Raw genomic sequence first — 12,471 nt, 5'->3', positions numbered from 1 at the left:
TATTTATCCCCTTTAGTTTTTGATCCCTCGTGGTCCTTTTGGTTTTGTTGTGTTTGTAGCGTTTTCTGTTTTATTTAATAAACCGCATTTTTGTTCTTAGAACTGCCAGTGGGTCGTCCACTCTTTTTGTGCCCGATGCCACGTTCTCTTGCCCGAGCCGCCCGGATCCTTGACCCTCATACTGTAATAGGATGGCTGTCTCTTTTTCCCCATTTTAATGTCCTTGTTGTCGTTCCTTAAGCAATAATATTGAAAGAGATTCAGTTCCCCTCTGTTTAGTAGAAGAAATTAAGTTAACAAACAACAAATCTATAACTAAGCTTAGATTAGATAATCCTTTATTAGTCCCACAAGTGGGAAATTTGCATCGTCATGGCAGAAAGTGGACAGTACAAGAGCAACAAAATTAAAAAACAATAGAATAAAAACTGTACCAACAGTACAGTATAAAAAGTACACTAAGCAATTATTATTAGAATTATTAGTTCAGTAAAATGATAAATATTTATTGATAAATGAACAGTTCATGGACAATCATACAACGTGAAAGAGATCAGCTGGACTAAAAAACATCCTTAAGAGGTGAAATTGATTATTTAAAATACAATTAATCAGTACACCAGAGGCTGAAAATGCTGTTACACTTCTCATAGAAATTACATCAGAATTTTCTGATTATAGTATTTTTTATTAAGCATAAAACATGCCAAATGTTCTTATTTCCACACCCTACAAGTGGACTTGTGCACTCACGCTTGTTCTGACAATTATGAACTTTTCAATTTGTATATCTCTTAGAATAACACTAATTCTGTTGTTGAATTATTTTTCAGTGAGCCCAAAAGTTTCCAGTTCTAATACTTTGCCAATATACTATTAATGTAAAATGTTTCAGTGACAGGCCCTTTTAATTACAAGATCACAAAATTGTAATATGCTTCCTTTTTCCAAAAGAAACTTAGCATGCCATATGTTCCTCAAGTTTCATTTGTGAGCTTTAAATTGTTCTCTCATGGTTTGAAAACTAGAGGCCAACCAATCAGTGGTGTTTTTGCGTGACTCCTCCCAGTCATAGCGTGGAGTGTAGCCTAGATCTCTGTGGGCTTTTTGGTAAGAGAAAGTAAAAGGTGTGTTCAGCATTGTAAGTAGTTGTCGGTTCAAGGGTGGAGTGAACTTGAAAAAGGGGCGGAGAAATGTTTGTAGTTTCTCCAGAAGAAAGGACAAAAAGAATAAGAGGGAAAAAGGCAGGACTGGCCGTTCTTGAATCACAAACCCTAGTGGTGACATGACCATGTAACTGAAATCTGAATAGCTGACATGAGGGGTGTCATCTGAAATAAAGTAAAAGTTTCCTCCAACTGTAACTCGCTTCTGTGTGTCCTTCAGTGCCCGGGCAGCCAAAACATGGGCAAATGCAACATTCCCCACATACACAGGGTTCACCTTGGCCCTTGGATGACAAATGCGCGGCAGTACTTTTCTGTTGCGGACACCATTGGTCATATTGTCTTGTAGGAAACGGCAGCCATCTCCATAGATATAAGTGGGTCGCAAGGCACAGGAGGCTAGACTACCCCCGTTGCTTAGGGGCTGGCCATTGACCTTAAGGACCATCTGCTCAGCTTCCCATTTGGTCTTGCTGTAAGGGAACTTCAATTGAGAGAAATAAGGAGTTTCTTCATCACCATTAAAAACTGGGTCTCCTTGTGTGTTGGGGCCTACCACTTCAATACTGCTGGTATAGATAAAGGAGGTCACATTTTCCTGAAAACAAGTTTCCAGCAAGAGCTGGCTGCCTGGAAAAAAACATATGAGGATGATTCCAGTTCAGGTTTAGAAATGACTGACAGGTTTAGAAAAGGCAGACAGAACAGAATTTCATAATGTGTTAGATAATGGGTCAGAAAACAATAAAAACTGCTGAATATATTACATTAGTTGTTGGGTTACAATAATCACTATGAATAGTTTATAAAATCTATATAATGCCCTGAAAACACAATTCAAAACATTCTGCTCTTTTTCAGGGATTGTTTTAAGTTATAATGGTACTTCTTCTAAGAACAAATATTTCTCATCAGCAGTGACTGAACATGATTTTTTGTATTATTGTATAGATAAGTAGATGGATGGATAGATAATTTAACAGCTCGTCGTGCATTTCCGTTTGTTTAATGGTGTATAGTATATAAATAAAAATTGTATTATTATTTATTACTTTTTAAGGGTAAAAAAATCACATGAGTTGACCTTTTACATTGACCCCGTAGAGTTCATTGTAGTCTACTGATCCAGTTACATCGATGATGGATGCTGTGTGTATGACTGTGGAAGCTCCTCGACAGGCTTTTTGGAGATCTCCTTTGGCCCGAATGTCTCCCTCAAAAACATTCACCTTTGTGTGATGTGCGGATTCTGGTAGAAAATCAAGCAATAAGTCAGTCAGTCATAGCCAAATTTTCAATAGGAAAAGGAATTTTGTGAAATATCGAGAGACATAACAAACTTATGTCCATGCATCCATCCATCTTGTATATCCGTTTCTACTCATTACAGTTCATGGTACAGATATTTTATGGGTTCCACTGAAATAAAGGTAGCTGATCATGAGAAAGACCTTGGTGTGTATGTTGATGCTTCCATGTCCCATTCTCGCCAGTGTGGGGAAGCAATAAAAAAGGCCAATATGATGTTGGGTTACATCTCTAGGTGTGTAGAGTTTAAGTCAAGGGAGGTGATGCTACAATTATACAATTCCTTGGTAAGACCCCACCTAGAATATTGTGTGCAGGTTTGGTCACCATACCTTAAAAAGAACATTGCTGCCTTGGAAAAGGTTCAACGTAGGGCTACAAGAATAATTCCTGGTCTTAGACACATGTCTTATGATGAGAGGTTAGCTAAGCTGAATCTGTTCAGCCTCAAGCAAAGGACATTAGGGGGGGACATGATCCAGGTATATAAGATTCTAACAGGTCTCAATGCTGTTCAGCCAAATGGCTACTTTAATATTAGTTTAAATTAGTGCTGTCAAACGATTAAAAATTTTAATCAGATTAATCACAGGGTTGCTGTGGATTAATTTCGATTAATCACGATTAAATATCATTAATTTTAATCTATATTAATCACATTTCATTTTGCATAAGTAAACAGACTCAAGAAAAAAGGGAATATATATGCACTTAACATGTCTATTGAACATCTTGAACACGAGTCGGATGCATTCCATCTGCCACAGAAGTGCAATACCATGGACCCATATCAAAAAGCAAGATTTTTTGCTTAGCTGGACAACTTGTCGGATTTAAGGTACCTCAGTTTAAATGATCTTTATCTTCGTTTACTTACAATTAGCACGAACCACTGTAAATCCGACAAATAATCCTACTAATCATGAAATCCAATTCTAGCCCGGTTAATTGCCATTGTTAGCAAAATCAGTTGATAACACATTATGCGCGGTGCTTTACGTATAAAACTCCGTAGCAACACGTCCACAGATAAGTAGGACGGTATAGTGTGTGCCACCGATTTAATGAGCCACAAATGAGAAGTAGTGCTTAAACAGTATAAAACTACAACTTTCCCTTCTGTTGACAAAGGGCGCAGCCATCTTGGATTCTGAACTCGGGATCCTCTGTGCTGCTCTGAGATATTTCTCGGACCTCCGAGAAACAGGAGCGCATATGTCTTCACTTCCAGCTTCAAAACTACAGATTCCGACTCGGAATACGAGTTCCGAGGGCAAATGGAATGCACCAAAACTGCCCAAAATGGGTTGAGAGACATTTCAGGGATTTTGAGTCATTCTGCACTGCAGATTAGGGTGCATCAAACCCCCCAAGTGAAAAATATTTTCATGGCTATATAAAAAAAAATGTTCTATCTGTACTAAAAACACACTGTGCAAAATAATTTGAAATTTGGATAAGTTCTACCGGGTCCACAACAGCCATGAAATTCTGAAATAACGGCAATAATTCATACTTTGGAATAGTTATACTGCAAGCATTAATGATTTCATGTTTTAGTATTTAAAGTGGTTAATAGTGGATATCGATGGCACTGGGGAAAAACCGCGTATCCAACAATTTGTCAATTTTACAGGGGAACGTTTTTTCTAAATGGTGGAAGTAAAACGTGACCTAGATTTGAGAGCCCTTGTGAACATACTGAAAATACTGGTGCTAAAATCTGAGCCTCGTCCATGTTCACAAGCTGCTCACTTCCAAATCACAGCACAGACTGATGTCCCTTACGCGAAAATTGCATGATATGAAATGGATGTGGTTTTGTTTAGTTGCTTTAGTTTCGTTCCCGCCCATTTTTCACTTACGCGGATTGCGCCATACTATAGTGCACTTACGCGGTTTTTCCCAGGTGCCATCGATATATCAGTCTTCTTGATGTTCACTATCAGTTCTTAAGATAGACATACTATTATACTTGCCCAGAAGTATATTGCTATTATATTGCTGCTGGAAGTATTGCTCTGTAACAGTAGGCCTATGCCCTATACACCTGTACCAACTATATCAGACATCAGACATGTATCACAATAATTTAATAATTTAATTTGTGCATTTAAAATATATTTGTGAACTTCTGAAGTACCTTCGTTTTTCTTGCGTTTATCATTATTTTTCATATTTTCAATCTAGATGTGGACCCGGTAGATGTTAATCAAAATTAACGAAATTTTGCCCAAATTATTTTTTCATCCGGTAGAACATATTTATTATACAGCCAAAAACATTTTGAAAATCAATGGGGGTTTGATGCACCCTACTGCAGATGGGTTAATTTCATAAAAATTTTTAATCAGATTAATTATGATGATGGATTAATCCGTGTTAACCCGTTAATTTTGACAGCCCTAGTTTAAATACAAGAACTCGTGGCCATAGGTGGAAATTAGCGGGAGAACATTTTAAACTGAATTTGAGAAAACACTTCTTTACACAGCGTGTACTTAGAGTATGGAATAGTCTTCCTGTTAGTGTAGTGCAAGCTAAAACCCTGGGTTCTTTTAAATTAGAGCTAGATAAGATTTTAACAACTCTGAGCTATTAGTTAAGTTCTCCCCAAATGAGCTTGATGGGCCGAATGGCCTCCTCTCGTTTGTAAATTTCTTATGTTCTTATGGTGAATTACAAAGTTTCAGGGGACAAACAGGAAAGAGTGGCACTCTTTTTGTTGGCTATCAGTGTTAATTACTGAAAGCAATTCAGTTGAGTAGAGTATAAGCTACCTATAAACGCAGCTGACAATATATAGTTGTGAAAACCAATTGAAAACCTGTTCAGTTTTTTTTTCAGTTTCAAGAACATTGATTCTTTTAAAAATTTCTCAAAAGTGAATATTCTATTTAAAAATAATTCAAAATTATTTTCAAAAACAACAGCTGAATAATATTCTTAAAGGATCATTCCCCGGATTGTTTGGAATTATTAAACTATTAAATGGAAAGCTTATACAAGTAAAACTAAGATGCAGAAATAACTTCTTCTTGCTGTACTTATATATACATGAAAACATTTTGAGCATGATAAATTTAATGTAGAAAATTTAGCATTTACCTTTCACAACCTGGATAACTTTGGGTATAATGACTTTGTCTAGCAGACGGATCTCTGCCACACCCTCCTTCAGGAGCAACATAATAATCCTTTTTCCCAAGAATCCAAAGGCACCTGTAACAAGGCAGATTTCACCAGATAGAGACATGACTATAGCTGTACACTGTAGTTGGCTCTATAGATGAATTTGTGAGAAATGATTCAGATCCTGGCACACTCAGTTGCTGTAGAACACTGAGGCGAAAACAAGAGGCAAAGCTAAGGCTTAGATAGTCCAAATCTGCCAGTGTCACGAGGCTTCTGGAGAACCTTGAAATACAGTATGTTTATGCCTAGTCAAGGTGTGCTTTAAAAGGCAGCTTCTGCACCCCTCACACCCTGGACACTACCTTTTCTCCCCCCTCCCCTCTGGTAGACGCCACAGGTCATTTAGAGCAAGAACAAGAGACTGAACAAAAGCTTTTACCCACAGGCAGTCAAATGCGCCCATCCTGCACCCACTGAATCACTGGTTCAGTGAAACAGTATCCACCCCCCTGAATGACTGTCTTCTATGCAATCCTATGCTTAGGGCAGGTCATTAAGCACATACTACCTTGATTGACATATTGTACACAAGGTACTCAGACACTCATACTGTAATAGGATGGCTGTCTCTTTTTCCCCAATTTAATGTTCTTGTTGTCATTCCGCAAGCAATAATATTGAAAGAGATTCAGTTCCCCTCTGTTTAGTAGAAGAAATTAAGTTAACAAACAACACATCTATAACTAAGATTAGATTAGATAATCCTTTATTAGTCCCACAAGTGAGAAATTTGCATTGTCATGGCAGAAAGTGGACAGTACAAGAGCAGCAAAATTAAAAAACAATAGAATAAAAACTGTACCAACAATACAGTATAAAAAGTACACTAAACAATTATTATTAGAATTATTAGTTCAATAAAATGATAAATATTTATTGATAAATGAACAGTTCATGGACAATCATACAGCGTGAAAGAGATCAGCTGGACTAAAGGATGTTTTTAAGAGGTGAAAATAATTATTTTATATACAATTAATCAGTACACCAGAGGCTGAAAATGCTGTTACACTTCTCATAGAAATTACATCAGAATTTTCTGATTATAGTATTTTTTTATTAAGCATAAAACATGCCAAATGTTCTTATTTCCACACCCTACAAGTGGACTTGTGCACTCACGCTTGTTCTGACAATTATGAACTTTTCAATTTGTATATCTCTCTTAGAATAATACTAATTCCGTTGTTGAATTATTATTTTTCAGTGAGCCCAAAAGTGTCCAGTTCTATTGCTTTGCCAATATACTATTAATGTAAAATGTTTCAGTGACAGGCCCTTTTAATTACAAGATCACAAAATTGTAATATGCTTCCTTTTTCCAAAAGAAACTTAGCATGCCATATGTTCCTCAAATTTCATTTGTGAGCTTTAAATTGTTCTCTCATGGTTTGAAAACTAGAGGCCAACCAATCAGTGGTGTATTTGCGTGACTCCTCCCAGTCATAGCGTGGAGTGTAGCCTAGATCTCTGTGGGCTTTTTTGTAAGAGAAAGTAAAAGGTGTGTTCAGCATCGTAAGTAGTTGTCGGTTCAAGGGTGGAGTGAACTTTAAAAAGGGATGGAGAAATGTTTGTAGTTTCTCCAGAAGAAAGGACAAAAAGAATAAGAGGGAAAAAGGCAGGACTGGCCGTTCTTGAATCGCAAACCCTAGTGGTGACATGACCATGTAATTGAAATCAGAATAGCTGACATGAGGGGTGTCATCTGAAATAAAGTAAAAGTTTCCTCCAACTGTAATTCGCTTCTGTGTGTCCTTCAGTGCCCGGGCAGCCAAAACATGGGCAAATGCAACATTCCCCACATACACAGGGTTCACCTTGGCCCTTGAATGAGAACTGCGCAGCAGTACGTTTCTGTTGCGGACACCATTGGTCATATGGCCTTGTAGGAAACGGCAGCCATCTCCATAGATATAAGTGGGTCGCAAGGCACAGGAGGCTAGACTACCCCCGTTGCTTAGGGGCTGGCCATTGACCTTAAGGACCATCTGCTCAGCTTCCCATTTGGTCTTGCTGTAAGGGAACTTCAGTTGAGAGAAATAAGGAGTTTCTTCATCTCCATTAAAAACTGGGTCTCCTTGTGTGTTGGGGCCTACCACTTCAATACTGCTGGTATAGATAAAGGAGGTCACATTTTCCTGAAAACAAGTTTCCAGCAAGAGCTGGGTGCCTGGAAAAAAAAATATGATGATGATTCCAGTTCAGTTTTAGAAATGACTGACAGGTTTAGAAAAGGCAGACAGAACAGAATTTCATAATGTGTTAGATAATGGGTCAGAAAACAATAAAAACTGCTGAATATATGACATTAGTTGTTGGGTTACAATAATCACTATGAATAGTTTATAAAATCTATATAATTCCCTGAAAACACAATTCAAAACATTCTGCTCATTTTCAGGGATTGTTTTAAGTTATAATGGTACTTCTTCTAAGAACAAATATTTCTCATCAGCAGTGACTGAACATGATTTTTTTTATTATAGTATAGATAAGTAGATGGATGGATAAATAATTTAACAGCTCGTCATGCATTTCCGTTTGTTTAATGGTGTATAGTATATAAATAAAAATTGTATTATTATTTATTACTCTTTAAGGGTAAAAAAATCATATGAGTTGACCTTTTACATTGACCTCGTAGAGTTCATTGTAGTCGACTGATCCAGTTACATCGATGATGGATGCTGTGTGTATGACTGTGGAAGCTCCTCGACAGGCTTTTCGGAGATCTCCTTTGGCCCGAATGTCTCCCTCAAAAACATTCACCTTTGTGTGATGTGCGGATTCTGGCAGAAAATCAAGCAATAAGTCAGTCAGTCATAGCCAAATTTTCAATAGGAAAAGGAATCTTGTGAAATATCGAGAGACATAACAAACTTATGTCCATTCATCCATCCATCTTGTATATCCGTTTATCTACTCATTACAGTTCATGGTACAGATATTTTATGGGTTCCACTGAAATAAAGGTAGCTGATCATGAGAAAGACCTTGGTGTGTATGTTGATGCTTCCATGTCCCATTCTCGCCAGTGTGGGGAAGCAATAAAAAGACCAATATGATGTTGGTTTACATCTCTAGGTGTGTAGAGTTTAAGTCAAGGGAGGTGATGCTACGATTATAAAATTCCTTGTTAAGACCTCACCTAGAATATTGTGTGCAGGTTTGGTCACCATACCTTAAAAAGGACATTGCTGCCTTGGAAAAGGTTCAACGTAGGGCTACAAGAATGATTCCTGGTCTTAGACAAATGTCTTATGATGAGAGGTTAGCTGAGCTGAATCTGTTTAGCCCAAAGGAGACTAAGGGGGGACATGTTCCAGGTATATAAGATTCTAACTGGTCTTGATGCTGTTCAGCCAAATGGCTATTTCAGTATTAGTTTAAATACTAGAACTTGTGGCCGTAAGTGAAAATTAGTGGGAGGACATTTTAAAATGAATTTGAGAAAGCACTTCTTTACACAACGTGTAGTTAGAGTATGGAATAGTCTTCCTGTTAGTGTAGTGCAAGCTAAAACCCTGGGTTCTTTTAAATTAGAGCTAGATAAGATTTTAACAACTCTGAGCTATTAGTTAAGTTCTCCCCAAATGAGCTTGATGGGCCGAATGGCCTCCTCTCGTTTGTAAATTTCTTATGTTCTTATGGTGAATTACAAAGTTTCAGGGGACAAACAGGAAAGAGTGGCACTCTTTTTGTTGGCTATCAGTGTTAATTACTGAAAGCAATTCAGTTGAGTAGAGTATAAGCTACCTATAAACGCAGCTGACAATATACGGTTGTGAAAAGCCAATTGAAAACCTGTTCAGTTTTTTTTTCAGTTTCAAGAACATTGATTCTTTTAAAAATTTCTCAAAAGTGAATATTCTATTTAAAAATAATTCAAAATTATTTTCAAAAACAACAGCTGAATAATATTCTTAAAGGATCATTCCCCGGATTGTTTGGAATTATTAAACTATTAAATGGAAAGGTTATACAAGTAAAACTAAGATGCAGAAATAACTTCTTCTTGCTGTACTTATATATACATGAAAACATTTTGAACATAATAAATTCAATGTAAAAAATTTAGCATTTACCTTTCACAACCTGGATAACTTCGGGTATAATGACTTTGTCTAGCAGACGGATCTCTGCCACACCCTCCTCCATGAGCAACATAATAATCCTTTGTCCCAAGAATCCACAGGCACCTGTAACAAGGCAGATTTCACCAGACAGAGACATGACTATAGCTGTACACTGTAGTTGGCCCTATAGATGAATTTGTGAGAAATGATTCAGATCCTGGCACACTCAGTTGCTGTAGAACACTGAGGCGAAAACAAGAGGCAAAGCTAAGGCTTAAATAGTCCAAATCTGCCAGTGTCACGAGGCTTCTGGAGAACCTTGAAATATGTTTATGTCTAGTCAAGGTCTGCTTTAAAAGGCAGCTTCTGCACCCCTTACACCCTGGACACTATCTTTTCTCCCCCCCTCCCCTCTAGCAGATGCTACAGGTCAATTAGAGCAAGAACAAAGAGACTGAAGAAAAGCTTTTACCCACAGGCAGTCAAATGCGCCCATCCTGCACCCACTAAATCACTGGTTCTGTGAAACAGTATCCACCCCCCTGAATGACTGTCTTCTATGCAATCCTATGCTTAGGGCAGGTCATTAAGCACATACTACCTTGATTGACATATTGTACACAAGGTACTCAGACACTCATACTGTAATAGGATGGCTGTCTCTCTTTTTGTGTGTTGTTCTTATTTCTCTCATTTATTACTTTAATTTATGCTGCTAAACAGAGAGCTGCTAAACTGTTTTTCACTGTTTCTTTAATAGTGACAATAAAGATCTATCTTATCTTATCTCTTATCCCACATTTTTTCTAAGAAGAACTTCCAGAGGACAATTTGATTTGATGTTTTTGTTGGTACCACTTTATAAATGGTAGTAAGTCATTAATAAAAAGAAAACTGGGGTATAACTTGATTATAATTGTCTGTTAATGATTTACAAAGTGTTACAAGCTAATTAATAACCTGCTTATGAACCATTCATAATCTCTTTATAAGGGTAGTGTTATTGTAAAGTGGTACCATTTTTGTTTGTTCATTGGTAAAAAAATGTTTTCATTTAAAAAATATTCAAATTCCTACTTTTTTTAAAAATAATTTAAATACAAAATGATAACTACACAATTTCATTTTCAATTCATTTCCATATCCTATCACATTTTATCAACTGCTTCAGATATATTTGATGGTTTTGACATGATGATGGGTGGAATTTGTACTGTCACTGATAGTCAAGGTGGTTTTTAAGTGCTTAAATGTGGATTATGCATATATTCAGTATCCAGGCAGCATATTCAATGTCCAGTATTATTTTTTATAATCTGTCATTTGTAAGGAAAAGTAGTCAAGATGCTCAAATGTTCTTTGTTAATCATTTGAATACAGACAGTGTTAGCAATTTATGATCAAGTCAAGGAGAGAATGGGGGTTCCATTTGGCACTACTAGGGTGCTAAGAAAGATAATTCAATTGACAGTGGCCAGATAAGTGGCTGAGCTACTTTGTTGGGGAGGGTAGGGCGTCTTTTCTGCTTTTCCTTACATAATCCCCCCTTGAACTTTCAGCCTCAGTGCAACAGCAGTGAAACGTTTATCTCGAGCACGGTACCAGCATCACACTGATCAGTGGTCAACATACTGTACAGTACAAGGGTTGGATAGGGGAGGTCGTAGCAGTGTGGTTGTCTGTCTCCATAACCTACACCCTACTTTGTGTCGTGCGCACTTTCCTCTCCACATATCCAAGGTCCCTTTTCCGTTGTTCCGTTAGGAATTGGAGATAGCCCATCAAGGCCACACCCAGCAGCAGTACCAGGACACATGCAATGGTAACTGCTTTGAACAGTACATCCCAGTACATGTCCTGGTAGTTCTCCTTCAGCGTCGACATTCCACTGATATAGTTACTGACTTGCTCTGTCAGTTCCTTCTCACGCTCATGCATTTTAAGCAGCTGAACCTTCAATTGCTGCTCAACCTCTTACAGAACTTGAATCCTGTTTGTTTCAGGCAAAGGTTCAGGCTGGAGGAATTCTGCATAAGGGTCGTCTAAGTAAAGGTCAATCCTATTCTTGGTATAGTACAATTTTCTGCCTCCAATGTTCATTGGGTAGATCACCTGAATACAGGATGGTATTCCTACCAATATTACAACCCTCCAAATTTTCTATTACTAACATTTTAATTCCATCCTGTACTGTCATCCCATGCTCTATATGTACCTATGTCAGAGTGTTGTGGTACAGTTACATAAATTACCTTTGCTGAATAAAGCTTTTTATCAATCCAGTCACACAAAGATCTCCACAAACTATGTATACCTCCCAAATCCCTAAGAATACTGTCCCTCTGAATCATAATTCTCAATAAACTTCAATAAAAATGAACTTATAGCAAGATCATTTTGTGGATATCAATCAATTATGTATTTAAGTTCTTCAAATCCTATTGCACAATAATATGGCTGTATGTTAATGGGAACAAGGATTATAAAAATATCTAGAATATACCACATTCTAAGACACAAACATTTTCTTTTGATGTCTGTGAAGATTCTCAGTCATCCAGGTCATGGTTATCCCAAGAAAGGTTATTCAATGGCAGCTGGACTTGTTTAGTTCCTTGAAAACGTTTCACTCTTCAATCCATAGGGCTTTCTCAATTCTCAATTTCTCAATTTACTTTTGATCCATTCTTAACACAAGCTAGACAATAACACAATAGTCACACTTG

The 12,471-nt window shown here is 37.3% G+C and overlaps 2 protein-coding genes across 2 annotated transcripts; both read right to left on the bottom strand.

The window, feature by feature from the left end:
• Window positions 1-321: 321 nt before the first annotated feature.
• Window positions 322-5,948, bottom strand: LOC140592291 (3 beta-hydroxysteroid dehydrogenase/Delta 5-->4-isomerase type 1-like). The gene is made up of 3 exons (XM_072715456.1): window positions 5,583-5,948; window positions 2,251-2,415; window positions 322-1,796 (listed from the first exon to the last, which is right to left on the bottom strand). Exons 1-3 carry the CDS (start codon window positions 5,728-5,730, stop codon window positions 985-987), a joined length of 1,125 nt encoding a protein of 374 aa, XP_072571557.1. The 5' UTR covers window positions 5,731-5,948; the 3' UTR covers window positions 322-984.
• Window positions 5,949-6,358: 410 nt separating this feature from the next.
• Window positions 6,359-10,075, bottom strand: hsd3b1 (hydroxy-delta-5-steroid dehydrogenase, 3 beta- and steroid delta-isomerase 1). Its single transcript, XM_072715415.1, has 3 exons — window positions 9,755-10,075; window positions 8,294-8,458; window positions 6,359-7,839 (listed from the first exon to the last, which is right to left on the bottom strand). Exons 1-3 carry the CDS (start codon window positions 9,900-9,902, stop codon window positions 7,028-7,030), a joined length of 1,125 nt encoding a protein of 374 aa, XP_072571516.1. The 5' UTR covers window positions 9,903-10,075; the 3' UTR covers window positions 6,359-7,027.
• Between the last annotated feature and the right edge of the window lie 2,396 nt (window positions 10,076-12,471).

This window comes from Paramormyrops kingsleyae, chromosome 1 (assembly GCF_048594095.1).
Source record: "Paramormyrops kingsleyae isolate MSU_618 chromosome 1, PKINGS_0.4, whole genome shotgun sequence".
Taxonomy (NCBI): Eukaryota; Metazoa; Chordata; class Actinopteri; order Osteoglossiformes; family Mormyridae; genus Paramormyrops; species Paramormyrops kingsleyae.
This window is presented reverse-complemented; position numbering and strand designations above follow the sequence as displayed.